Source organism: Coloeus monedula (genome assembly GCF_965178545.1).
Source record: "Coloeus monedula genome assembly, chromosome: 25".
Lineage (NCBI taxonomy): Eukaryota > Metazoa > Chordata > Aves > Passeriformes > Corvidae > Coloeus > Coloeus monedula.
Window position 1 is genome coordinate 5,938,757 of NC_138805.1, and position 25,613 is coordinate 5,964,369.

Here is a 25,613-nt window from a genome sequence, read left to right on the forward strand (position 1 = left end):
GGCACCGGGGTTCCGGCGGCGGCGGCGGCTCATGCCCGGTGAGCGCTGCGGGGCGGCACCGGCGGGCGGCGGGGTCCGGGCGGCGGGACGCGCACCGGGGCGGGGGGCACCGGCCCCGCTGTCGCCGGCTCGCCGCGGGTCCAGGCGGGGGTGGCGGATGGCGGCGGGGGCGTTCTGCCCGTGGGTGACCTCCACAGTGTCCCTGATGCCGGTGCCCGGGGCTGCCCCGGGGCGCTGCGCGGTGCCGCTGCCGGGGTGCATCAAGCGGCGCTTAAAGCCCGACTTTGAGGGAGAGAAACCTGCTCGGTGTCCAGCTCGGTGTCCAGCAGCAGCCGCAGCTGATGAGTTGTATCAGAGGCGAATGGACCGGATCGAGGGAGGAAAAGGGCCAGGGGTGTCGAGCTCCGGGCACGTCCAAGGGAGCGGGATCTCGGGAGGTGTTCTCCCCGCTCTCCGCTGCCGTGGCTTACGGAAAGCGGGTTGAACCGGGGCTCGGTGGTGATTTCCACCCATGCCAGGGAAAAGCAGGTTCCTCCGGCCGTGGAGCAGGTGAGGAACGAGTTCGGTAGGGCTCCTGCAGAACAGGAACCAGCTCTCGGCTGCCCACGGAGCGTGGCGTCGCCCGTGGTGTTTGTTCCTGGGGAACTGCGCATCAAGAGTTTCTTATCAGTTTCTTATCAGAGGCGAGAGGGGGAAGTGGCTCCTCCTGCCAGCCCAGTGCGGTGTTGTCTGGCCCGGGGCTGCCACCCAGCAGGCAGAGCAGGGTTGGGATCGATCCCTGCCCAGCCTGGGTGTGCCTCCAGTTCTGAAACGCTGGGAAGGAGCCGCCTCGGCTGGGGTTTCCCGGCAAGGATCTGCTGCGCAGCGGGTTGGTGGCGAGCCGCGTAGGGCTCTGTGGGACCTTCAGGTGAGGCCGTGAGCACCGTGTCCCTCATCAGAAGGGGTTCTCACCAGTTTCACCTCTGCTGTTGCAGCCCGCCTGTCTGATGCCGCATTGGAGGCGGGGAGCGCCGCTATGGAGCGCAGGGATGGAGGCCACGCTCTGCATCCACACGTGCCTTTGGCTGAGCGCTGCCTGGATCCCCCTGGCCTCGCCAGCCGGACCGGCCTGCGGCGGGCAGCGCGCTCCGGACACTGAAGGCCGCCACGGGAAGCTGACGTGGGCGGTCAGCTTGGATGCACCCGAGGAGGAGCTGGAGCAGCAGGCAGAGGAGCTGGCCCGGACTGCGGGCCTGGTGAACATGGGCCGTGTCGGGGAGCTCAAGGGCCATTACCTCTTTGCCTACCAGCCCGACGGCCACGCGGTGACTGAACATGAAGCAATAAGGAGGTCGGTGGACACTTTGTTTGCACAGCACGACAGCGTGCGGTGGCACTCGGAACAGAAGCTGCTGAAGCGCTCCAAGCGCAGCCTGCACTTTAACGATCCCAAATACCCCCAGCAGTGGCATCTGGTGAGTGGTTTCCTGGCTCCTGCTATGCTCGCAGCCTCGGGCTGTTTGTGTGGCCATGGGCGAGCTGTCACGCAGGAAACAGAGCAGCCTCTTTCTGTTCTTTGGTGAGGAGGGAGCTCACTGAGAGCTCACCCTGCCTGCCACGTGCTCGCTGTGATAACAGCTCCTGTGGCTGGTTGTGCACAGGTGGCACTGGGGTGGGCAGAGGGGTTTGGCTGGAGCACACTGTGCCCTCTACGTCATGGCTCGAGCAACTGTTGCTCGCTGTCAGCCTCAAACAACCTCCTCTGGCTGTCCTGTGACTCCTTCCCATGCTTGCCCCAGCCCCACATGTCACATCCAGTGCACCCAGGAGGTCCCCTCAGCGCTGACCCTCTCTCTTCGCTGTCCTTTCTGGTGTTTAGAACAACCGCAAGAGCCCCGGGAAGGACATCAACGTCACGGGCGTGTGGGAGCGGAACGTGACGGGGCGCGGCGTGACGGTGGTGGTGGTGGACGATGGCGTGGAGCACACCATCAAGGACATCCAGCCAAACTACGTGAGTGCCTGCACAGGCTGGAGGCCGGGCAGTGTGACAGGAGCGTGTGAGAGCTCAGAGTCTGAGCTGTGCCGTCACCTTGGGCTCAGCCAGGGCAGAAAGTGCCAGCAGCAAACCTTTCCTGGGAGATTTTGTACCCAGGTTTCAGGGTTACCTGCCTTTGTGCTCCCTGTGGCAGGCAGCCGGCCTCCCTCTGACCCGCAGCAGTGCATGGAGCTGCCTTGGCTGGTTCCTTCCCCACGGCAGCAGATAGCAGTGTTGAGCTGCAGCCCTGTGTGGAAGCAGCTCAACACTCCCAAGTTCCCATGGCTTCCAGGCTGTGTTTCAGCCTGTGCTCCGTTCTCTTAACTCCTGCTTTTCCCAAATTGAGAAGAGCAGAGCCCCGAGTCCTGACTGTGGGTCTGTTTCCAGAGCCCAGAAGGCAGCTATGACTTGAACTCCAATGACCCTGACCCTATGCCTCACCCCGACGAGGAGAACGGGAACCACCACGGGACCCGCTGCGCCGGGGAGATCGCGGCTGTGCCAAACAACAGCTTCTGCACGGTGGGAGTCGCCTACGGGAGCCGCATCGCAGGTACGTGCAGGCCCCAGGCAATCCCAGCTTGCCTCACCCCCGGATCCGTGGGGCTGGGACACGGCTCCATGGGCTGGAGCGGCTCTGAGTCAGCGGTGCCATGCTCGGGCTGGTTGGGCTGTTGCAGGGAGGGCCTGGCGCCTGCCTGAGCTCCTCTCCAGAGGAGCCAGCTCCTGGCAGCTTTTCCAGAGTGTTCCTGGCCTCCCTGGCTGCCAGACTTTCAGCAGAGCAGCCACGCCATGCTGGCTGAGCCAGACAATTGTGCCATGACGTGCCCAGGCTGTGCCTGGAGGCACTGGGGCAGCAAATCTTGGCCAGTCCCTTTCACTGCCCTGGCCCGTCCCTTTCACTGCCCTGGCCCCTGGTCTCCACTCTGCCTTGTGGGATGGATGAGGGCGAAGGGCCAGTGCTGTGTCTCTCCCCTGCAAGGCCAGGGAATGTGTGCTGTGCCCCAGCTGTCTCCAGAGCTCCTGAGCTTCTCTGCAGAGGGGGGCAAGGTCTCTGTGCCCTGCAGGATGTGTCCCTGGCAGTGTGGGGACAGCCATGCTGAGACGTGGTTCTGTCCATACCTGGTCACACCACAGTCCCTGGGGTGCTGGGGGGGTCAGGGCTTGCCCAGAGGCACAGCAGGCAGAGGCTCCCAGCTGGCAGAAGCAGAGATGAGCTCATGGTGTACCCACAGCACAGGGAACAGGAGGGTTTGCCCCAGATCCAGGCGGGACCTGGCGCTGTTTCAGGCCCCAGCCCTCCAAAGCTGGGCTGGCCTTGCAGGGTGAGCACAGCGGGGCAGCCTCGAGCCAGGAGTTTGTTTGCAGTGTGTGCAGCTCATGTGACCCGTATTGGTCACGTTCCTTGTCCTCTGTCCCGCAGGCATCCGAGTGCTGGACGGGCCCCTCACGGACAGCATGGAGGCCATCGCCTTCAACAAGCACTATCAGATCAATGACATCTACAGCTGCAGGTGAGCCCCCAGGGGACCCTGAGCTGGCTCCCAGCAGGGCTTGGGGACAGGGTCACAGCTCGTGGCTGAGTGCTCACACCAGCTCCCACCCTTCTGTGGCTCCAGTTAGCCCTGAGGCACCAAAATCCTGTTCTTGGAGAGCTGTCCCAGGCTCTGCACAGCGCCTGCAGTTGCGAGATGTCCCTCTGTGTGCTGCTGCAGCACGTCCCCTGGGCTGGCTATGCTGGAGGGGACACTGTGCCCCCCAGTGTGGTCAGGCAGCCCCGGCTGAGCCGTGTGACGGGGACTGGAATGTGTGAGAAGCCGCTTGTTAAATAAAAATCAAACATTTTGTCCGCTGGAATCTGACCCAGGGGCACAGTGCAAACACGACAGCAATATCCCAGCAGCGAGGGGCCATCCTGATGGGTGGGAAAGTGCAGTGCTCTGCGATCCCAGTCGTGGTGCTGGGAGCAGCTGGTGGCTGCTGGGAGCTCTCTGTAATGGCAGGAAGAGCCGCCTGTGACTCCTGGGGCTGTCACTTCACGGTGTCTCTCTTTGCAGCTGGGGTCCCGATGACGATGGGAAGACCGTGGACGGCCCGCATCAACTGGGAAAGGTAAAACCCAGCCCCAGCAGCCCTGGGGGAGCCTCCAGGCCTTGTGGCTTTTTGCCTGCCCGTTCAGGCGGGGCGGGATGTTGCTGTGACACCACACACGTCTGTTTGTGTCCCTCGGTGCCAGCGGAGGTTTCCCTGTCACTGCGTGGTTGGGAGAGGCGACGCTGCGGCGGGAGGGCAGCGTTCAGGCAGGGCGGGATGAGCTTTCCAAGGAGAGGCTGGTTCCAGCAGGAAAAGGCTCTTTCGCAACCTGTGGTATTGCGCTTACAACTTGTGCAACCCGCAGGATGCGCTCTGCTCAGGAGGCCAAGCTTTCCCAGTGCTCAGGGTGGTTCCCGAGGCAGGAGTGGTGCCTTTGGATACTGGGAGTAAATAAGGGGAGTGGGATTGCAGTGGGACAGAGAGTCAGAGCTGAGGCTGCTCCTTCCCAGGCCATTAAGATTTTCTTACAGCTCCTGTGCTGCAGAACTGCTGCAAAGCACACCCAGCCTGCCTGTGCTGCTGCGAGGGATCACTGAGGGGCCCCAAAACCAGCAGTGGGGTGTGGTTCTGCTCCAGTGCTCCTCTGCTGTGCTTTTCCAACCACAACTCCGCAGTTCCTGCGCTCCTCGGAGCAGCGCTGACAGCCGAGCTGTCCGTTCGCCATAACAAATGGTTTCCAATTCTGCAAGTTAATTTATTCCCTTCCTGCCTGCAGAGACAGCTGGAACAAGCTCCAGGACCCAGAGCACGGGCAGAGCTCGCTGTGCCACAGCAGAGCCAGGAGGGCAGAGTGTTCCTTCATCTGCCAGGGGAGGGAGAGCAGGGCGGTCACTTCCAGCAGGGTTGTGTTCTTGCTCATCCATCAGATGTGTCCTTTCCCTAGGTGGGAATGATGTCTGGGCGAGGTGTCTGGGCTGGAAAGGTGCTTTCAGGTGGGGCTGGCGGTGTGGTGTGTCTCAGCAAAGGCAATGCCCCATGTCTGTGGGGCTGGGCACTCACAGAGGGGCAGTGCTGGCAGATCACACGTGCTGGGCCGGCTGCTGTCAGAAACCGCTGGGATCAGCCTGGAAGTGCCTGGGAAGAGCCCCTCTGCCCTGTCCCTCTCCGCAGGCTGCCCTGCAGCACGGGGTGATCGCGGGTCGCCGGGGCTTTGGGAGCATCTTCGTGGTGGCCAGTGGCAACGGGGGCCAGCACAGTGACAACTGCAACTACGATGGATACGCCAACTCTATCTACACTGTCACGATAGGTGAGCCTGGCTCTTCTGTCTCCTCCCTTTCCAGCCTGGAGCAGTGAGGTCATCCCAAAAGCACACAGCCTGCCCAGCTGGGAGCTGGCTGGCTGGTGGGAACCTGTGGGAAAGTGTCTGGGAATGAGCATGGCAGTGTCTAGGGTGTGCTGGGCTTCAGCCCTCAAGCCTGCAGTTTGCTTCTGACCTACAGAGCAAGAGGAGGCCAGAGAAATTCCTGCCCGTGCCCAGGCCTCCCTCCCAGGGCTGTGACACACTGCCACATTCAGGGAATGACCTGGAATGCAGCATTCCCATCATTTGTGTTGGAAGAGAAACGTGTAATCTGCGTTCTCGAGAGCAGAAGCTGCTGAGGGGCAGAAGATCTGTGTGATACTGAGCACAGTGAAGGATTATTTATTGTGGCTGCCCTTCCTGTAGATCTTCCATGCAGGAAAAACACAGGCTTGGTTCTGCTTTCTCTGCCCAGCTCCCAGCCCCTGGAAGAGCGCATCTGGCAGGAGAGGCTCTCAGGGCATCGACACCTTGACATTTCAGCAGCTGAAGCTAAGCAGGTTTCAGGCAGTCGATGCCTTTCTCGTTTCCCCAGGGGCTGTGGATGAGACGGGCTCCATGCCCTTCTACGCCGAGGAATGTGCCTCCATGCTGGCCGTGACCTTCAGCGGCGGGGACAAGATGATGAGGAGCATTGTGAGTACCTGTGTCCCCTGTGCTCCCCTGGCCACCCCGGGGACAGCCAGGACAATGCTCCATCCCCTCCGATTCCCACACAGCTCCTCTGAGCCAGGGCGTGGATGTGCCTTTTGCCCAGGCCCTGCACAAACAGAGGGAGGGTCCTGTTTCTCAGCCCTGTGGGAGCTGCCCCACTCCTGCCCAGGCAGCACCCCCCGCTCTGCTCCCGAGGGATGCTGGAGCACGGAGGGCAGGGAGAGCATCGGGCTCTTTGAGCCACTTGGCCCCAGCCTCTCCTCTGTTCTGGCACATGGGCCTCTCCCAGTTGAATTTTTAAGAATATTTTTATCAGCTTTTCCTTTTTTTGCCAGAAAGCGAGTTCTTGTCAACAACACGTCCTTTCTGCCTGAGCCAAGCAGCCGGGGGCTGTTTCCCCCCTGCAGGCCTGACCCAGCCTGTCCCTCCCTTGGTGCCAGGCTGCCCCCACCCCAGTGGTGTGACCCCTTCCTGTCCTGTGGGGCCAGCAGGGACCACACAGCCCACCCATCCCAGGGCAGCTGAGGGGAAATGTCACTGGCTCCCTGTTATTTGGGGTTGGATTGTCCGTGGCTTGGAGGATCTCCCACCAGGACAGGTACTTCCCAAAAGCACTTTCCTGTGGCTCTGTGCCTGCCACAGAGCAGCTGAATCCAGGCTTGTCAAACCAGGGAAACAGGGAGAGCCTGGGATCCTCAGCACCTGGCTGGGACTCAGCAAGCTCCTCCTGCAGCCCAGAGCCAGGGCAGGGATCTGTGCCCAGCCAGGGCATGGCACAATCTGCCACAGGGAGAGTAAAACCCAGAATGGAGCTGATTTTTCCTCTCAGAAATCACTGCAGTTGTCCCAGGCTGCTTTGGAAAGTACTGACACTGGGAAAAAAGGGAGCCAGCGAGGGCTCTGCTGCGTTCCATCAGGAGCTGCAGGCTCCTGCGTTGGTCTGGCTTCCCCCAGCCCGGTGTGAGTGCTTTGAAGGTCACAAATGCACGTTCACTTTAAACACCAGCCTTATGGGACACTAACAGGGGAGCTGGCACTCCATAGGACAGCCAGGGTGAGATCCACACGTAGCCTGGGAACAGCATGTGCCACAGAGACAGCCTGTACCACGGTGGCTCCTTCAGGCAGCCCCTGCCTTGCTGAACCCCACACAGCCCTTTTTCAGGAGCACAGTCTGCTCCTGGACACCCTGGAGCTCGCTGCAGTGGTGCCAGAGTTAACTGCCCTGCAGCCATCTGCTCCAGCTTTTTTTTTTCTTTTACCAGACCATAAACTTTGTGTGGTTTCCTTAATGGGAAGAATTTAATATGGCTTCTGGCACTGCCTGTGCTTCCTACTGAAAGCTTGTGCTCTCGGGGTGCTCTGTGTGGGACACTCAGTGTCCCAGCGTGAGCTGGAGCCACTCACAGCTGGAAAAGTGGGATGGAGTTAAGCAAAAACACCACAAACCCTTCGGATTTTGGGCTTTCTCCCCGTGGGGAGCAGAGGGAGATGGATGCACTTGCTTTGCAGTGAGGTGCCATCATTCATGAGCCTCCTGACTCCTCTCTGGAGGCTCTGTGTGCTCTGCACAGTCCTGTGTGGCCCCTCTGCAGTCTGGTTGTGACACTGTGATCAGCAGTGAAGGTGAGCAGGAACCCAAAATATCTGCCAGGAGTTTCCCACAAAGTTGCTTTGTGAGGGCTAGTTTGTCTCTCTCTCTCTCCAAAGGGAACTGTCCCCATTCATTGCTCCCCTGGGATCACTGTCCCTGCAGTGAGGCTGTGCCAGGACCCTTCCTGGCTGGCTGTGAGCAGGGACAGCTGTGTCACAGGCTGAGCTTGGGCTGGCAAGGGCGCAGCTCGGGGTGCAGGCACCCCAGCACAGCACAGGGGCCTGACAGAGGCCTGTCTCCTCTTCCTCGGCAGGTGACAACCGACTGGGACTTGCAGAAGGGCACGGGCTGCACGGAGGGTCACACGGGGACATCGGCTGCAGCTCCCCTGGCCGCGGGAATGATCGCGCTGATGCTGCAGGTGCGGCCGTGCCTCACCTGGCGGGACGTGCAGCACGTCATTGTCTTCACTGCCACCAAGGTGAGCGGTGACCCTCCCTCCTCCCTCACAGCAGGGGTGCTGCAGGATGCCCGGGGCCCTGCTGTGCACATCCTTGTTTATGTCTGCTGCCCCTCCATAAATCTCTCGCTCGTCTGGCTCCCAGCACGGGGATTGTGCTTTCCCCTCACCCCGTGTTCCTTCCAGGAATGTGGCTGAGGCATTTTCCCCTGTCATGATAATAAATGGGGTATTTGCCTCAGGAATGCCTCCATCTGCCAATGTAGGGGTCTTGCAGGGGCTCAGCAGGTTCCAGGGGCTCAGCAGGTTCCAGGGCTCAGCAGGTTCTGGGACTCAGCCCTGTGTGTGCGTGTGGTGGGGTTGGCCCAGCCCAGGGGCTGACACCTCTGCAGCGTCACCTCATGGTCCAGGCAGTGGGAAAGCAAGGAGCTCTGCCCTGCCCTGGCCTTTCCTGGGCTCTCCGGAGAACTGGGCTCCTGGAAACAGGCACAGCAGAGAGCTGGGCAGCAAACCCAGCCCTTCCCTTCACCCAGAGCAGGAGTGGGAACTGACTGGAGAGATGGGGCTTCTCCCACACCCCTCTGGGGAGTGGGAGTCCGTGTCCAGCTGATGCTGTGCTCACTTTGGCATGGGACAGTGTTTTCCATAACTTCCAAGCCAGTGTTGCCAGAGCACTACAACCCAGTAAGTGATGGGACCCAGATCTGTCCTGCCCCAGCTCTTGTTGATTTAAAGGACTCCATTCCTTCTCTCCAAGGCTTCTGCCATCCCACAGGCAGTGGTTTGGGCAGCAGGGAGCAGCTGGGATGTTTCAGAGCAGAGGCATTTGTGCCCTTTCGTGCTGCTCCATGTCCTTTCTGAGGAGCTGGGAAGCCACTTTGTCCTGGGATTTGTTTCAAACAAAGATCAACCTGTTCCTTTCTAATAAGGCCATGTGGGTTTGCTTCCCCACCACTATGGGATGTGTCTGGGTTTCCTTCCCTTCTGGCCTGGGGGTTCCAAGGTGCTGGTGTGCCCCCAGGTAACCAGAGCACCCTTTTGTGGTGTCTTTGCAGTACGAGGACCGCCGTGCCAAGTGGGACACCAACCAGGCGGGCTTCAGCCACAGCCACCAGCACGGCTTTGGCCTGCTCAATGCCTGGAGGCTGGTGAACGCTGCCAAGGTAATTCTCTGCCCTCCCACACCTGCCCTGTGGGCAGGCAGTGCAGCCCAGCCCCGTGGCGAGGACAAGTCCTGTCCCGGTGACGCTGTGGGGTGACACCGCTGCTGTTCAGGGCCAGTGCTTTGGCCACCATCCTGCTGGCCCTGACTCTGAGGCTGCTTTTGGTGTGAGGTCATGAGGCTCCCAGCAGTGCCTGAGAGCTGCCCCGAGCTGCTGCTCTCCAGCACTATATATAGCCATGGCGAGGGCCCTGATTCATGGCGATGGGAGCTTCATCAGCAGCCCCAGCACCTTCCTCCCTCCACAGTGGCTGCAGGGGGGGTGTCCCGAGAAACAGCTCCAGGGGAGTGGTGTGGTCACAGCAGGCGGCGGCATCCCCATCTCTTCCTCCTCTGGTCACACGGAGAAGTCCCTTTGGCACTGGGTCGCAGCTCGTGTGTGGAGCTCTGCGCAGCTGTGCCGGGTCACTGCCGCTGCCAGCTGTGCCCCCAGGGTCACAGGGACTTCCAGGCTGCTCCCTCTTCCTGCAGGCATTTGGGTTCTGCTGTTCCCTGCCCTGCTGTGCCAGGGGTTGGAATGGAGCAGCCTCAAGTCACCACTCAAAGCCACTGTGACAAACCCAGGGCTGGGGAGTCCCAAATCTTGATCAGCCCTTCTGGCTCCCAGGCAGTGACTTTCCCTCCTTTCCTGGGCCTGTGGGCACTGCTCCCATCCTGGGGTGTCACAGCAGCCCATGAGTCCCAGAGCAGCATCGGGAGAGGCCCCTTGGCCTGGCCCCGCATCCAGCACAGCAGCAGCTTGTGAGAGCAGTGGGAGAGGGAGGGACGGATGTGCAGGGAGGGTGCAATCCGTGCTGAACCCTCTGTCCTTCCCCTGGCAGATCTGGGAGTCTGTGCCATACCTGGCCTCCTACGTGGGCCCCGTGCTGAAGGAGGGCAGGAGCATCCCGTTGCTCCCACAGGAGCTGGAGGTGGCCTGGAACGGTAAGAGCAGGTGTGCCATGGAGAGCACGTGCTGTGCACGTCGGGGCCAGGGAGCCAGCCCTGCCCGCTGCCGTGTGGCACAGCAGGGCAGGACCAGCCCTGGGCTGCAGGAGGCCAGGAAGGGGTTAAGTGCTGGGCTGCCTGTGCTTTTTCCGCTGCCCATCCCCAGGGGATCTGCCTGCTGCTGTTTCGATCCGCTCCCCACAGCCCCATCCCTGCCCTGGTGTGTTTGGGGAGCCAGGCCGGGCTCAGCAGCAGGGCCGGGCTGGGCAGCGGCCAGAGCCGCTCCGCTGGCTTTGACCATTTTAGGTAATGCTGCAGCTCCCGACTTGGCCAGGCCTGTCCGGAACAGCAGCGCTGCTCCGGCTGCTACCAGCGGGAAGGAGAGCTCGGCCCCAGCCCTCCCTGGCCCCAGCAGGAGCGGCACTGATGCCTCTGTGAGGTGCCCACGTCCCCCCTCAGCAGGGGCTGGCAGCACCCACCCGCCAGCAGCCGGCCGAGCCCCAGGCCCACCCCGCTCCGGAGGGGCTGTGGTCAGCAGCTCAGGGGCTGTGAGCATTCGTGGAGCTGGGAGCAGTTCGGGATGGGACAGGGCAGCCTGGACACCTGGCTTCTGCTCCCAGTCCCATGCAGGGCAGCTGGGAAGAGGCACAGACAACATGAGTGTCCTGTTAAATGGCACCACAGCCCAGTGGGGCTGGCTGGGAGTGGGGACTCCATCCCAAGGCCACCAGCCTTGACCAACCCCCCTTCCCTTTCCCAGTCACTCCTGCCGACCTGGAGCTCTCTGGCATGAGGACCCTGGAGCACGTGGCAGTCACCGTCACCATCACCCACCCCCGCCGTGGCAACCTGGAGATCCGGCTCTTCTGCCCCAGCGGGATGATGTCCCTGATCGGGACCACCCGGAGCATGGACTCGTAAGCACCGAGGGCACAGTGTGGAGGGCAGGACACCAGGGCCATGTCAGGCTCTGTGACCCCTCATGGGTTGTTTCCCCTCACCCCTTGGCAGGGACCCCAATGGCTTCTCTGACTGGACCTTCTCCACGGTGCGCTGCTGGGGCGAGGAGGCACAGGGCACCTACAGGCTGCTCATCAGGGACATTGGTGAGTCCTGCCTTCCAGGGGACCCTCAGGGGTGGTGGCAGCTCTGTGCCATGTCCCAGACACTGCCAGCCCATCACCTGGGCAGCAGCAGGTTGGCTCAGAGAGTTCCCCACTGCACCAACTTGCTTCCTCCCCAGGAGACGAGAGCCTGAAGCCTGGCACCTTGAAGCACTGGCAGCTGACCCTGTACGGCTCCTCGTGGTCCCCAGCAGAGATGAAGGAACGGCAGAGGTAGGACACCACGTCCCCAGCTTGGTGGGGAGCCAGGAGAGGGAGGCTGAGGGGTTTATCCCGGCCTGTGGGTTGGAGCAGTGTTGCTGCCAGGTGGGCATGTGGCAGGTGAGGCTGGGGCTGCCCTCACACCTCACAGGGCAGCCATGGGCTGCAGAACACGGCTCTGTGGGCGGAAGGAGGCACTCCAGACCCTTTGGGGGCATTTTGGAGCCTCCCTGGAGCCTCCCTACCCACGGGACACTCACGGGGTGTCTCTGTCCCCAGGCTACTGGAGGAAGCCATGAGTGGGCAGTACCTGAGCGGTGACTTCTCCCTGCCCTGTCCCCCAGGGCTGGACATCCCTGAGGAGCAGCGTTACACCATCACAGCCAACACCCTCAAGGTGAGCCTTCCTGCGGGCTGGGAGCCCTGCATCCCCCAGGAGGAGCTGGAAGAGCAGGACCCTGCTCAGGATTCTGTGCCTCTCTGCTGGGCAGTGGGCAGGGCCCTGAGGGGGTTGAGAGTTGTGTTTCTCAAGGGGTTTCCCTCTGCAGACCCTCCTGCTCCTGGGATGCTTTGCTGTGTTCTGGACTTTCTACTACATGCTGGAGGTTTGCCTGACGAGGAACGAGGTGGGGCTGGACCTGGCCTGCTCCAGCCCCACCAGCTGCAGGTGGTACCAGCAGGGCGGGAAGCACCGAGCCCTGGAGAGCGGCCTGGAGATGGAGTCGGTGCCGCTGTACCGGGAGAAGGACATGGAGGAGGCCGAGATGGAGTGTGAGCACCTGGAGCCTGCCCGGGACAGGGAGGAGGGGTCCTGGACCCCCACCCACCCCAAACTTTCCAGCAATGGCAGAACTGGGAGCTTCCATGAGGCAGCCCCCACTGGAACGGGATTCCTGGGCCGGGAGGCATCGACTGAACTCCTCATGGAGGACAGGGAGCACCAGCCCTTCTGACTGACTGGGGCTGGGGCCCTCCCTCGGTACGACCCTCCTGGGCAGCACAGACTCATTGCTGAGCCCCCAGGGACCACTGCCACTGTGTCCTGCGGGAGGTGGTGTTGGAGGTGGCTGGGACCCAAGGAGAGAGTGCTGGTACTGGAAAGGGAGCTTCCCTTCCCTCGCTCTGGGAAACAAAGCAAGCCTTAAACCCTTTCCTGACGGAGCCTGCGCTGGGGAAGCTCGGGGCTCCCCGTTTGTGCAGCGCCGCTCCCACAGACCTGGGCGGTTCCACACCCAGCCCCTTCCTGCCGCTGCAGCCGGGCCAACACACGTCGCTTTGTCCCTGATTTCTGCAGAGCGGGCCTGGAAAATGAGACCAAGGCCCCGGCAGCCGCCTCTGCAGGCAGGGACCCCGCAGCACTGGCATTTTCCTGGGCTGACAGCCGGCCCCTACCCACCAGTTATCCCAGTTTAGAAGCAGGGAGTTACTTCACTCATCTCCAGCCAGCGCTTCTCCCTGCCCCCCATGCTCCAATCCTGCTGATTCCTCCTCTCCCGTGGGCACAGAGCAGCTGTGGGGTGGGGGAGGCAGGAACCAGCCTGTTTGGGGGGCTGTCATTGTGTCAGTGGGCACAGGAGCACCTCTGGTAGCAGGTAGGCCTGGTTTGGGCTGGGGAGGGGAGGTTGAGTTGCTCTGGCAGTGGCTCATCTGAGCAGGGCTGGCTTGTTCACATGTCTTTGGGTTCAGTGGTTTATTTTTTTAAAGCTGGGGTTTGTTTTTTAATCAGCGAAGCCCTTTTGTGTAGCTTTCCAAATAAAGCCTGAAAAACCCTCCTCTCCCCCATCCATCACTCTTCTGCCCTCCCAAAGCTTCCTCACTGTGCAAAAATGCATCACCCAGCCCCGGGGCCGGGGGAGGGACCCAGTGTTGGGGTTCTGCATCTGTGGGGGCTGTGTGCCCTCCGTGCCCTGGGATAAAAGGGGCTGCTCCAGGCAGGGGAGGCAAGGGCTGGGCCAGAGCACTGGAAGGTGCAAGGACAGAGGTGGGTGTCATGGTTTGCAGGGAGAGGACAGAGTTTTCCAAGCCAGGCAGGGAAAATCCAAACTCCAGCTTTGGTTTTCCCCAGGTTTGGAGGTGGCAGGAGGAGCAGCTGCAGCCTTTTAGGGAGAATGGCTTTCCGGGTGCCATCAGTTAGCCGAAGCAGGGCAGGCAGGAGGAAACCTCGTCAGGCCACGCTAGATGAATATAACCTTTTAATTTTGACAAAAACGAAGTACAAAACCGAGGCCAATTCTCTCTTCTCCCCGTTCGCAGGGATCTCTGCGGCAGTGGCGCGGGGCTCGTGCGGGCGGCGGGCAGGGCGGTGGCCCCGGGGGCCGGGGCGCTGGCCCGTCCCACCCGAGGGTGCCGGCGAGGGCAGGGCCGGCTGGCAGGGGGTGCGAGGCCGGGGGCAGAGGCTGCCCGGGGGCAGAGGCTGCCCGGGCACGGCGCTGGGGGGCTGCGGCCCCGGGCTGGGGGCTGCGGCGGGGAGCGTGCGGCCGCTGGCGGGGCGATGGGGCTGGCGGGCGATGCTCCTCAATAAATACCAATGGACTGGCGGCGGCCAGCGGGGAGCGGAGACGGAGGTCCCGGCGGGGGAGGGCTGGGGGCGGCGCGGGGGTGCCTAGCTGATGATCTGCCGGGGCCGGCCGTAGCTCATCCCCGCCTGTGACGCTCCCTTGTTGGTGCCCATCTGTAGCCCGATGATGTTCTTGCCCTCCTTCAGCTGGCTCTCGGTGAACTCCCGCTTGTGCTCCTGCGCTTTCCTGTGGGGCACAGGGAGAGGCCGTGGGGCACCCGTACCCCCGGCTGCCCAGGAGCCCCACCCCGGTCCCCAGGAATGCCCCAGCCACCCTCCCTCTCCAGCTGAAAGTTTGGCATCCCGCTTCCATGTGCTCCGGGGTGCTTCCAGGCGGTGGAAAGAGCCAGCCAGCTCTGAGCAGCCGCAGGACAAGGGGGTCCCCATGCCCAACTCTGCACTCCCCCACTTACTTCATGAACCAGTTGGGGTCCCCGTGGTAGTTCCCATCGTTCTTGGTGACTGCCAGGCTCCCCAGGGCCATCAGCGTCCTCTGCACCGCCGCCATGTCCTTGGCTGCCCGGGGAGAGAGGGGCGTGAGGATGGGCACAGCGCAGCACGGCAGCCCTGGAACCCCCAACCCCGACTGCCCCCCTCCCGCACCTTCAAACAGGTCCACGGTCTGGAACATGTCTGTCTTGACCACGCCGTAGTCCTCGGCCGCCTTCAGGAACTGGGCAATCTGTTCCATCTGCTTGAAGACCATGGTGGGCGGCGCGTCGGGGATCTTGACGGGCTTGGAGCCATCGGGGTAGAGGCTGTTCACCAGCCTGCTGAGCACCTGCCGCAGAGGGGAGCCTGGGTTTGCTGCGCTGCCTCTGGAGCTCCCTGTGCTGCCCCCGGAGCTCCCCACCGGCCGCCCTCCCCCAGGACCCCACTTACGATGCCGTTCTTCAGCCAGACCTGGAAGCCCAGGCGGCCCCGCTCCGGGCGTCCCACGGCAGCCCCGCACTGCGCCACGATCCACTCCACCAGCCGGTCCTCCAGCTCATCATCGTACTTCTTCTCGATCTTGGACTGCACATCCCTGCTCATGCCATAGGCTGGGCCTTTGTTTGCCATGGCTGTGGTGGTGGGAGACCTGGCAGCACAACAGGGACAGTCAGGCTGTGGAGATGCTGTCCCCTATCCAGGGACCCCATGGACACCATTGTTCATTTGCCTGTCACTCTGCTGCAGTGGGGACAAGCCCTTCTGACTCTTCTCTTGCCAGGTAACAGCCCTTCAGCTCCATCCAGATGTTTGATGGAGAATTCACCACCATGACCTCCAAGATCTGCCCAGACAGATGGTTTCTGTCCTGGCAGAGATGCCTCATCCCCAGCTCCAGACTGTGCACAGGAGCAGCCTCATCCCTGTCCCTTGCCAGCTCTTGGTTGGCATGGATCTCCCTGGTGTGACCACTCCAGGATCCAGGTGGCAAGGTGACCAGGTCAAGGCTGGCTGGCTGTGGCATGGTATGGTGGCCATGGCACAGCAGGTGGACATGGCATGCAGGACAGGGTGGCCGCAGGGTGGCCTTGGCACAGCAGGTCCGGGAGCCAGGGAGGATCGCGGGCGAGGCGGGAGCAGCGGGAGCCGTGCCCATGCCCTTGTAAGGATATGCTGTGGGCAGTGATGGCAGGTAGCCGGCTGCGGGCAGCGCCCGAGGGTGCCAGGGAGGATGCCAGGGAAGATGCCAGGAGGGAGAGGCTCTGGGAGTGGCAGCCAAACCTTTGGTGGCGCTGGCATCGCTCCTCCCTGCCCGGCTCCTCGCTTGGCATGACGCCTCCGAGTGCCTCCAGGAGCCGTGCGGATGTCCCACATCCACACCCGGCCTCCAGCGGGTTCATCCTGACCGCTGGGCACCGCGGCTCCGGCGGGATGGGCTGAGACACTGACCCTGCTTGCTGCCAGCAATGCAGGGGTGCCCCACGAGCCCTACGGGCAGCCCGTGCCCAGACCCCGAGCACTGCTGGGCACATCCAGGGATGCTACAGGTGCCACAGCCAATCCCGCTCCATGCCCTGGCCCGATCTGGCACAGAGGGGTCACACACGGCTCCCTCGGCCACATGGCAGTGCCCGTCAGCTGCCCCCGGGCCCTCCAGCCCCGTGCCCATCTCCCGTTCCCACCGAGCACGGGGCAGAAACGGGCACTGGGGGCTGGAGTTGTCCCTCCAACGCTGCGCTGAGCCCCGCACGGCCCCTCCGGCTACCGCGGGGACCCGCAGCTGCGCAACCCCGCCGGGAACGCGCTCCTGAGGGGCAGGAGCACGACAGAACCCCGGCGGTGACCCCAGCCCGAGCAGGGGAGCCTGACCCTCCTCCGGGGAGCAGCGGGGCAGTCCGAGGAGCAGCATCCCCATCCCGGGGAGCCGCATCGCACCCGGAGGAGCAGAACCCGCGTCACCCAGGGAGCAGATCGCAGTCCCGGGAGCGGCTTCGCTCTCCCGGGTGCAGCGTCCCCATCCCGGGGAGCAGCACCCCCGTGCCGGGGGCTGGCGTTCCCACCCGGGGGCCCTCCCCGCCGCCCCCCCCGCGGCAGGACTCACAAGCGGCTGCGGAAGGAGCGAGGGCGATGCTCGGAGAGGGACCAGCGCACTGCCCCGCGGGGACCCCGACCTTGCGCTAAAAGGCGGGCGGCGGGACGGTGATGTCAGTGGGGCGCGGAGCCCGGCCCCCCCCCCAAACCCTCCCTCCCGGGGCGCCCGGCCCCGCAGCGCTCCGTGACTCCATCCCAGGCACCATATTTGGGGAAAGACTCCGAAAACCAGCGACGAAAGCCCGTGCTCGAGCATTCCCCGCGTGCCTCCGCCCCAGCGGGGCCGGGGCCAGGGCGGAACCGGGCCGGGGACTGATGGAGTAAATCCTTTTATAGCCAGGCGGCAGCGCCGAGGGCTCCCGCCCTGACTTCATGGCTGGTTTTCCCGTGCGCTCACCGCCGGGAGCCGCGGCGGCCGCGCAGGGTCCCCCCGTGGGGATGCTGCGGGGGCACGGGTGACACCCACGGTGCCCGGCCGGGGCGGGTAGCGAGGCTGCGGCATCCCTCGGGCACCGCGCATGGGCATCCCGCAAATCCCGGGATTCCCTCTGCCCCGCGGGCACCAGCCGGAGTGGGTCAGGGCACAGCGGGGCACGCAGCAGCCCTGGCACCGCGCTGCGTTGATGCCACAGGGGGCCCCAGCCCCCAGGGAACTTCGCTGCCCGTGAAGTGGGACCCCCCTGGGCACCCCCGGGGCTGTCAGTCCCCCCGTGCCTCACAGGACACCCCTAGCCTCTCCACACCTGCTCTCCAGGGCAGCATTTTCCAGCCCATCTCCCAAAATCCCGTGGGGAGAAGGAACCAGCGCCACAGCAGGGCCTGCCGGACAGCCGGTGGCAGCTGCCCCACGGGACCCCTGGCAGGCGGCAGCAGGCACAGGCAAAGTGCAGACACTTTAATGCGAGTCCCTTCCCAGCAGATCCAGGCGCGGGGAACGCGGCACCTTGGTGGGGAGCGGCGACGGGGGCCCACTGCGGCCACCACCCCCCGGACGCTGGAGGAGACACGAGTGGGGCCTCTCCGGCCACTGCCACCACCGTGCTGGCCCCACGCACCCCCACCTCCCACCCACTCGACTCAGGCACTGAAGAGAGACCCACACCCACGTGCTCAGGGGGCCACGGGGCTGCTGGTACGGCGCTCGCCCCAATCCCCCCCCGTGCCCACGGGCACACGGACACGGACCAGCAGCAGCAGCCCCTTTTCCAGTGTCACTTGCCACCGAGGACGGATGCTCCGGTGGCCCCCCAGCCCCGTTTTTGGCTATGACGGGCCCAGGGATGGGCACAAAGCTCCTGGAGGGACCCGGCTGACAGGGAGGAGGCAAACCAGGACCCCCCGGCTGTGTGGGGAGGGGGACGGAGTGGCTGGCAAGACCTGCAGCACAGACATCCCTCCCCAGGGGTGGTTCCCCCTCCCCAGGCTGCAGCCGGGCATTTGGCACAGTCCCAGGGCAGCGGGTGGCTGCAGGCTCCTAGAAGACGTAGATCTTGTCCCGCTGGACACAGTCCAGGTCATCGTCCAGCGTCAGCAGCACCTGTGGAGCGAGGGGAGTGAGGGGAGCAGGGCCCTGGTGAGCTGGGGAACTGGGGACAGTGGCTGCTGCGCTGGTGGGACCAGCACCTACCAGGAAGGAGCCGAACATGGCGATGGAGGAGAGGAAATGCCAGATGTCGTGGTCGTCAAAGAAGTCGAGCAGGATGCAGTCACGGTTGTGCTCCCGGGATTCAGCTGGCGTTTTCTGCCAGGCACAGGGCCAGCGTCACTGTGCCTGCCCATGGCCACCCTGCCCACCCCTCTGCCTGTGCCACCCTCCTGCTCACCTGCCAGGTGCTGAGCCCCTGGAAGAAGAAGAAGAGGGCAAAGCCCCAGACCACGGAGGTGCTGATGATGCAGAGCAGGGGGATGAGCTTGATGCGCTCGCCGCTGCGGAGCTGCGGGAGAGGCCGGGATCAATGTGTGGGCAGGAGCTGGCAGCAGAGCTCATCCCTGCCCTGCCCTCCCTGCTGGGCCTGTGGGGGCTGGGGGCTCGACTCCCACCTTCATGATAATGTAGAAGGCGAAGTAGAGGAGGAGGTTGCAGATGCCGATGGCCAGCAGGTAGGAAGCGAAGTCATTGGGGCGGACAATGAGGCCGTAGGCAGCTCTGGGGAGGCAGTGGGGTCAGCCTGGGGGTCCCCCTGCCATGCCCGCTGTCCCCCAAGTGCGTGTCTGCAGCCCCCGGGAGATCAGGCAGAGTGTGGGGACTCCAGGGTGCCACAGCTGCAGGGGGACCTGTCATGCTGGGCTCACAGCTGCCACAAGCTGCCCGTCCTCAGCCCAGCCCCGCAAAGGGACGGCAGTGCCGCAGGAGCGGGGTGGGGGCGGCAGCAGGGATGGGGAGCAGCGGGGTGGGATCTGGCACGTGCCCAGCTCTGCACTCACAGCGACCAGTTGATGATGTTTCCCATGACCAGGAGCACCATTCGGTCCTGCAAAGGGCGAGGGGGCTGTGAGGGGTGGCGGGCAGCTGCTCTGGGGGGGGGCTGCCAGGGAGGGTCTCCACAGAGCCGGGGGCCCTGGTGCCAGCACTCACCACGTACATGGGCCCGCTGCACTGCCGGACGCAGTCCGTGTACAGCACGTGCAGGATCCTGCGCAGGATGCCCGAGTCTGCAGGGACAGGGGACGTGACACCGGAGGGCCACCACACTGCCCCCACCCCCCTCGCTCACAGGGCCCCCCCTCACCCAGCTTCCAGCGCCCCATGTAGTACAGCTGGGTGCTCAGCAGCAGCGTGGCCACGATGTGGATAACGGAGAAGACGATCCAGAAGGCCGTGTTCCCCTTCCCAAAGACCTGCGGGGCGAGCGGGGGGCGGGCAGTGAACTGTGGGGGGCCACCAGTCCTCCTCCCTCAGTGCCCACCGTACTCACCACGCCCACCACGGAGAAGAAGATGACGAGGGCCAGGCAGGCGTAGGCGCTGTAGGCGCTGGCATTGATGTCCGGATGGCGCTTCTGGTAGAGCTTCAGCATGCAGAGCCCCGCGATCATGTACATGAAGGACGTGTCTGCGGGGGGCACAGCGGTGAGAGGGGTGTGGGTGGCCCCGGTGTGGGCAGTGGGGAGCCAGGGGGGCACTCACCAAACTGGAAGTTGGTGTAGTTGGGGCAGACGTGGTAGCAGGCGCTGAGCAGCCCCTCCATCATGAGGGCGGTGCCCATGGCGTAGAAGAGCCCGAAGTGCTTGGGGATGCCGCACTCCTGTGGGGCGGAGGGGAGGGACGGAGGGGCGGTGAGGGGTCCCAGGAGGCTGAGCCCCGCCAGGCAGCCTGAGCTCCCCAGGCAGCCGTGTCCCTTACCAGGGCGTGGGCGTCGTTGCGCAGGAGCGCGCGGTTGTAGTTGATCTCGCGCTGCAGGATGATCAGCAGGAAGAGCAAACCCAGCAGGACGTAGCCCAGGTTGCTGAGGATGTTGTTGAAAGCGCTGCGAGGGGCAAGCCCTGGTGTGGGTGCTGCGGACCCGCCTCCCTCCCCGGGGTCCCGCTGCAGCCCAGCCCTGGGCACAGGGGACCCCCAGCCACCCTCCACTGTCCCCCCAACCCACCTGAGGTTCCCCAGGGGGTGGGCGCACAAGAAGTTGTAGTAGCAGATGTCCTGGTTGCCGGTGACATTCACCACCTGTGGGCACGAGCAGGGTGAGGGACACAGGGGACTCCCAGGGTTGTCCCCATCATGTTGGGGAGTGGGGTTTCGGACTGCAGTCCCCCAAGCTCCAAGGAGCCCCCCCCACTGCCGCCCTGGCTCCACTCACCGTCTGGTAGGTGATGACGAGCTGGACGACAGGGAGGGCATAGAAGACAGCGATGGTGGCGATGTTCCTGGGAGACAGCAGGGATGTCAGGGGGTCCCTGCTGTGCGCCCCAGGCTGGGACACTGCTTGGTGCCCCCTCCCCATTGCCTCCCACTCACCAGAAGTAGATCTGGTACTTCTTGCGCAGCACCCGCTTGTCCTTGCGCGCCAGGTCAGCCACGCACAGGTATTGCTGGAAGGACAGGGGGTCAGGGGCTCGCCGGGCCAGCGGGGAGCAGCGGGCAGGGCTGGGGGCCGGGCAGGGACACACCTTGGTGCGGATGACATTCTTGTCGTAGTCAATGTCGGCCAGCGTGTCGTAGTCATCCTCCTCAATGGAGCTGAGCGAGTCCATGCGCGGCCGGCCGGCCACGTTCTCCAGTGACCGCTCCCCTGCGGCCGAGCCGGGGCTGTCAGCAGAGCCCCTGGGCCACCCGCCTCGGTGCCCACCCCGCAGGACCCCAATCATCCCCAATTAACCACTGGGCTGCCTCCCTGCCAACTCACACCGGGGACACGCCTCAGCTCCCTGCGGCCCTGCCCCGGGGACAGGTGGTGGCTGTGCCCATGCAGGCAAGCGTTGCCCCGTGCCTGGGCCCCGGGGCTCTGCCACGTCGGGGACCACCAAGGGCCGGGTGGACAATGTCCTGCTCTGCAGCCCCTCAGGTGCTGCACTTGCTCTGAGGGAGGGGAGCGGGGTGCTCTGTGCCTGGGCACAAGCCTGGGCTGGGCAGATTTCACCCCAATTGGCCCGACCCTGCCCGGTACCAGCATCTACCCATGGCAATGCTCAGCGGCCTCATCGGGGTGGAGGGCGTGCGCCGCTTGAACTGCTCCTGCCCTTCAAAGGAAAGCCAGAGTTACTGGAGCAGAGCTCCCTGAGCTGTGTCACTGATGGAGACCCTGCTGGGGGCTGCACGGAGGGGCCGGCAGCCCCAGGACCCTTCCCAGAGATGGAGGGGGCAGAGCCAGGATGCCACCGGGCACGAGGCTGCGCAGGGCTGCGGACACACCAGTGGCCCCACAACTCACCCACGTAACTGTAGGAGACTTCTGCCGAGCCCAGGCTGTCCGTGATGCCCTCGGTGCTGCTGGAGGAGCCATTCCCTGCAAGGACAAGGACAGGCAGAGGGTGGGCACAGCCCGTGGGCAGGGGGTGAGGGACGGAGGACAGTGCATGGCACTCACCAAAGGAGCCGTAGCCGTAGCTGTCGTAGGGGCCATGGTTCAGGAAGGAGTCAGGGATGCTGCGTGAGTGACCTGTGGGACAGGAGGGTTCCTGTCACCCTTGGTGGCACCCCTGTCCCTGGGCTGCATGGCCCTTGGACACAAAGCAGCTCCCAGCACCCTGCCCTGGCATGGGGCAAGTTCAGAGCCAAGGACAGAGCTGGCACCTACCCAGGAGTGATGCTGGGAGTCCCCGGAAAGTCACGGGAAGAAAGACACACACCTAGTGAGATGCAAAGCCCCAGCACAGCCCTGCCAGCCCCACAGCAGAGAAGTCTGGGACTTCCCTGTCCCCCTGACACTGGGATTTGTCCCCAGGGACTCAGGGGGACAGTGGGGAACTCCTGCAGAGTCAGAGGCTTTGGCACAGGCTCAAGAGGGCAGAATAACCAGGAATTCCCCAGGCAGACCCCTCCGTGCTGCTGGCTGCTGCCTCCAGCCCTCACCTGTGTCCAGGTTGGGTGAATCCATGGCTGCCAGGAGCCCCTTCCTCTTGTGCTGCCTGCAGAGGGAAACAGCTGTCAGCCTGTTTGTGCCACTGCTGGGGCGAGGGGACACAGCCCGAGGGCCCCCATCAGGGTTGTGCCCATGGGCTCAGCACCCAGAGGGGCAGCGACACCGGGCACTCACCGGCAGCTCTCCCAGCAGGCGATGAGCAGCGTGAGGACGTAGAAGGAGAGGAAGATGCCGAGACAGAAGAGCACACTGCGCACGTAGGCCTCGGCTGTGCGGAGCCAGGACAGGCTCTCAGCAGGGGTGGCACCTCGGGGGACCTGCCACGGGTCCCTGCAGAGCCTAGCACCCCCAGCCCCTCCCAGACTCACAGGTTATGGCAGGTGACACCATCACCTCCAGTGTCTTCTGCCGGTTGTGCTGATCCACGGGTTCATCTGAAGAAGGCAGGGACAGGGCTCAGCTCTTTGTCCTGTCCCCAGCTTGTCCCCACACACAGCCCATGGTGGCAGCCCCGCTGCAAACCTGGAGAGGCACCCTTGGAGAGGGGGTAGTAGGGCAGAGGCCCCCCGCACACCTCGTCCTCCGTCTTCACCACCACCACCACATAGAAGCTATGGCTGGGGAAATCCTTCTTCTGCAGCAAGAGACAGGGGTCAGCAGAGCCCAGCAGGGGATCTCCCATGCCAGAGGTTATCCCAGGGATATCCTTGTGGGCTCTGGCAGCCAGTGGTACCTGGCAGCACCAGGCAGGGACCGGGAGCGGCTCAGCCCTGTGCCCACCTGCACCGTGATGGCCGCCTTCTTCGTCATGGTCTGGTACATCCCGATGAAGGCCACGTTGTTGTCCAGGTCGTAGACGGGGCACTGCGGGGGCAGAGGGGCCGTCAGCCCCACCAGGCACCACGGGTCACCCAGAGAGGAGACCCACTGCCCAGACCTACCAGGATGTCCTGGATGGAGATGACAGAGCAGGGGAAGGCCATGGCCGAGGTCACCTTCACAATCACTGAGTCCACCTCCTCAGGGAACTCATACTTGAAGTACTGTGGGGAGAAAGGACCTGTTGGTGCCACGGTGGCCACACTCCCCTCCTGGGTGCATTTCCCTCCCGTGCCACGCCATGCCAGCTGCCCTCACCTGCGGCTGGGCGGCCGTGGCGTTGAAGCTGAACCTTTCATTGGTCCTGCAGAGAGCACGGGAAAGGTGATGGGTGGCGAGGGGAGCCCACAGCCCCCGCAGCCCCCACAGGCAGCAGGCAGGGAGCGGGAGCGGGGCGCGGGGCTCCCCTCACCGCAGCACAAAATTCTCCACGCGGGTGACCCGCAGCTGGTAGGAAGTGTTGAGGGAGAGCGTGGAGACATCCACGTAGAAGTGCTGGGTCTCCACCTCGGCCTTGGTCTGCGGCTGGCAGAGCGTGCGGCTCACCTCCTGGTACGCGTATTTCCGCTGGTACCTGGGCAGGGAGAGCCGTGTGCGCCCACCGACCCTGCTGGGGACCCCTGCCTGGGGCATCCCAGCCTGGGGAATCCCTGCAGGGGACATCCCTACATGGGGCATCCCTGCACGGGGAATCCCTGCCTGCCCTGCTGGTACTCACAGGCCCCGGAGGATGAGCGGCACCTGGAAGGAGACCACCGCCTCCTTCTGCCTCACCACGAAGAGGACGGGCCGGTCCTTGTGGTCCGAGAGGACGTTGACCGACACCCGCACGCCCTCGGTCTGCGGGAACAGGGGCAGGCGAGGCGTTGGCCGGGCAGGTCGGGCCGCGGCAGCTCGAACCGAAGGCTGGACTTTGCTCGGCCGCCGTGGCAGAGGCTGCCGTGCCCCGTGCACCCCACAGCCCCGGCAGCCCTGCGGAAGGTCAGCCCGCGGGGGACGTGGCAGTGGTGACCACCCCGACTCACCCTGTTCCTCCGGACGCTGTGGTTGAAGGCGTAGATGTTGAGCAGGTTGGCGTCCACCCAGTCGATGTAGGTGGTGTTGAACTGCGCTTCCTTTTCCTGCACGTCGCGGTCCCTGCGCGGCTGGGGCTGGAGCTGGGGCCGGACGGGCGGCGGGGACAGCAGTGCCGCGGCCAGCAGCGCCCAGGCCAGCGCGGCCGCCCCGGCGCCCGACATCCCGCCAGCATCCCCGGCCAAGGTCCGCGGGGCGGGACGGCACGGACGGGACGGGTCGGCACGGGGCGGGATGGGACGGACGGGGCGCTCAGCCGGGGCGCTCCGCCGGGGCGCGCTGCCCCATGGCCGGGCCGTGCGGGCGCTGCTGGGGGCGCGGAGCCGCTGCCGGTGCCGCTGCCGGTGCCGATCCCGGTCCCTCTCCCCTTCCCGTTCCGCACCGCGGTAAACACGGACCGGCGGTGACGTCAGGCCCGTCGCACGCCGAGGGCCCGGCCGGGGAAGTGACGCGGCGGGCGGGGCGGGGGGACCGGCCCGAGCCCGGGGGAGCGGCGCGACCGGGACCCCCGCCCCGGGGCACCGAGCCCCGTGCGCGACCCCATATATATATATATATAATATATATATATAAATTGACATTTATATCTCCACAGGGGACCGCACAGGGGAAGCCCTGCTCTATAGGGGAGCCCCCGTCCCGTATAAAACCCCATAAGGGAGCTCTGCTCTATATGGGACCCCACAGGGGAAGCCCTGCTCTATAGGGGAGCCCCAAGCCCATATAGGACCCCGGCTCCGAAGGGGAGCCCCTGCTCCTTATGGGATCCTGTACAGGAAGCCCAGTTCCCTGCGGAACCCCACAGGAAAAGCTCTGGTCTATAGGGCAGCTCCCACCCTATAGAACCCTATAGGGGAGCCTTGTCCTGTGTAGTACCCCATAAGGGAGCCCCTACTCCATAGGAGACCCCATATGGAGTCCCTGCCCCACAGGGAAGCCCCGGTGCCATGTAGCACTCTGGACACCCACCCAAACCCCTTGCCCAGCCTGCCTGCCCCCAAAGTCCATGAGAACATGGAAGAATCCTGTCAGGCAATGGCTCTGCCCCATCCCTTTCTCCTGCTGCTCTCTGGATTGTCACCGGGGTTCCTGCAGCCTCTCCTGTTTGTAGCACCCATCACCACCAGAGATGCAATAATTCAAAGTAACTTGGGAGTCTTCCCGTGCTTGGGGGAAGTCGGAGTGATGCCACACTGCATTTATGGTGTGTCTCCCAAAGCACCCCCCATCCCAGCTGTTGCCAAGCCTCTGGCTTCCAGGCCTCTCTCCAACAGCTCTGTGGCTTTCATATCGCATTTTATTTGCCTGCAGTTGGGGGTTCTGATTCTAAATCCCCCTCTGAGGGGCTCAGCCCCGTGTCACCTCACTCAGAGCCACTTCCTGGGCTGGCTGTGACATCCAGGACCGCTGCCGCTGGCATCCTGCTCTGCTCCACGGGACAAATGCCACGAGACAAGGCACTGCTGCTA

The 25,613-nt window shown here is 64.0% G+C and overlaps 3 protein-coding genes across 6 annotated transcripts; 1 reads left to right on the top strand and 2 right to left on the bottom strand.

Annotated features, from left to right (window-relative positions):
• The first annotated feature begins 3 nt into the window (after nucleotides 1–3).
• PCSK7 (proprotein convertase subtilisin/kexin type 7) lies at nucleotides 4–13,368 on the top strand. Its single transcript, XM_082296860.1, has 16 exons — nucleotides 4–38; nucleotides 975–1,454; nucleotides 1,859–1,993; nucleotides 2,405–2,570; nucleotides 3,441–3,531; nucleotides 4,075–4,129; nucleotides 5,222–5,360; nucleotides 5,950–6,050; nucleotides 7,976–8,143; nucleotides 9,178–9,285; nucleotides 10,166–10,268; nucleotides 11,032–11,188; nucleotides 11,283–11,377; nucleotides 11,515–11,608; nucleotides 11,876–11,993; nucleotides 12,145–13,368. The coding sequence occupies exons 2-16, from the start codon at nucleotides 987–989 to the stop codon at nucleotides 12,547–12,549; spliced, it is 2,403 nt and encodes an 800-aa protein (XP_082152986.1). The 5' UTR covers nucleotides 4–38; nucleotides 975–986; the 3' UTR covers nucleotides 12,550–13,368.
• A 402-nt stretch (nucleotides 13,369–13,770) lies between these two features.
• TAGLN (transgelin) lies at nucleotides 13,771–16,819 on the bottom strand. Its single transcript, XM_082296943.1, has 5 exons — nucleotides 16,687–16,819; nucleotides 15,036–15,234; nucleotides 14,757–14,934; nucleotides 14,567–14,669; nucleotides 13,771–14,340 (listed from the first exon to the last, which is right to left on the bottom strand). The coding sequence occupies exons 2-5, from the start codon at nucleotides 15,213–15,215 to the stop codon at nucleotides 14,199–14,201; spliced, it is 603 nt and encodes a 200-aa protein (XP_082153069.1). The 5' UTR covers nucleotides 15,216–15,234; nucleotides 16,687–16,819; the 3' UTR covers nucleotides 13,771–14,198.
• Nucleotides 16,820–17,556: 737 nt separating this feature from the next.
• Nucleotides 17,557–24,547, bottom strand: SIDT2 (SID1 transmembrane family member 2). Of its 4 annotated transcripts, none has more exons than XM_082297045.1 (27): nucleotides 24,096–24,547; nucleotides 23,789–23,910; nucleotides 23,483–23,644; nucleotides 23,329–23,374; nucleotides 23,133–23,234; nucleotides 22,972–23,055; nucleotides 22,714–22,825; nucleotides 22,560–22,625; nucleotides 22,366–22,459; nucleotides 22,182–22,237; nucleotides 21,697–21,768; nucleotides 21,541–21,615; nucleotides 21,287–21,349; nucleotides 20,780–20,901; nucleotides 20,628–20,701; nucleotides 20,470–20,536; nucleotides 20,263–20,336; nucleotides 20,019–20,142; nucleotides 19,803–19,920; nucleotides 19,592–19,728; nucleotides 19,406–19,514; nucleotides 19,252–19,328; nucleotides 19,101–19,147; nucleotides 18,717–18,822; nucleotides 18,500–18,610; nucleotides 18,304–18,417; nucleotides 17,557–18,213 (listed from the first exon to the last, which is right to left on the bottom strand). In XM_082297045.1, the coding sequence occupies exons 1-27, from the start codon at nucleotides 24,306–24,308 to the stop codon at nucleotides 18,151–18,153; spliced, it is 2,610 nt and encodes an 869-aa protein (XP_082153171.1). In that variant the 5' UTR covers nucleotides 24,309–24,547; the 3' UTR covers nucleotides 17,557–18,150. The 4 variants fall into 4 exon arrangements, with proteins under 4 accessions (XP_082153171.1, XP_082153168.1, XP_082153169.1 ...); XM_082297042.1 differs by lacking the exon at nucleotides 21,287–21,349 and adding an exon at nucleotides 21,907–21,918; XM_082297043.1 differs by lacking the exon at nucleotides 21,287–21,349.
• Nucleotides 24,548–25,613: the final 1,066 nt, after the last annotated feature.

Bases quoted from the DNA above. Each gene is read 5' to 3' on its own strand.
- SIDT2 (XM_082297044.1), bottom strand. From the start codon at position 24,308: ATGTCGGGCGCCGGGGCGGCCGCGCTGGCCTGGGCGCTGCTGGCCGCG. The intron at 19,329-19,405 runs GTGAGGGGGGGC...CTGTCCCTGCAG, and splicing joins CATGGGGCGCTGGAAGCTGG to ACTCGGGCATCCTGCGCAGG. The intron at 18,418-18,499 runs GTGAGCAGGAGG...TGTGCCTGGCAG, and splicing joins AGGGGCTCAGCACCTGGCAG to AAAACGCCAGCTGAATCCCG.
- PCSK7 (XM_082296860.1), top strand. From the start codon at position 987: ATGCCGCATTGGAGGCGGGGAGCGCCGCTATGGAGCGCAGGGATGGAG. The intron at 4,130-5,221 runs GTAAAACCCAGC...CCCTCTCCGCAG, and splicing joins GCCCGCATCAACTGGGAAAG to GCTGCCCTGCAGCACGGGGT. The intron at 8,144-9,177 runs GTGAGCGGTGAC...GTGTCTTTGCAG, and splicing joins TTGTCTTCACTGCCACCAAG to TACGAGGACCGCCGTGCCAA.
- TAGLN (XM_082296943.1), bottom strand. From the start codon at position 15,215: ATGGCAAACAAAGGCCCAGCCTATGGCATGAGCAGGGATGTGCAGTCC. The intron at 14,935-15,035 runs GTAAGTGGGGTC...CCTCTGCGGCAG, and splicing joins TCTGGCTGAAGAACGGCATC to GTGCTCAGCAGGCTGGTGAA. The intron at 14,670-14,756 runs GTGCGGGAGGGG...CTCCCCGGGCAG, and splicing joins GACCGTGGACCTGTTTGAAG to CCAAGGACATGGCGGCGGTG.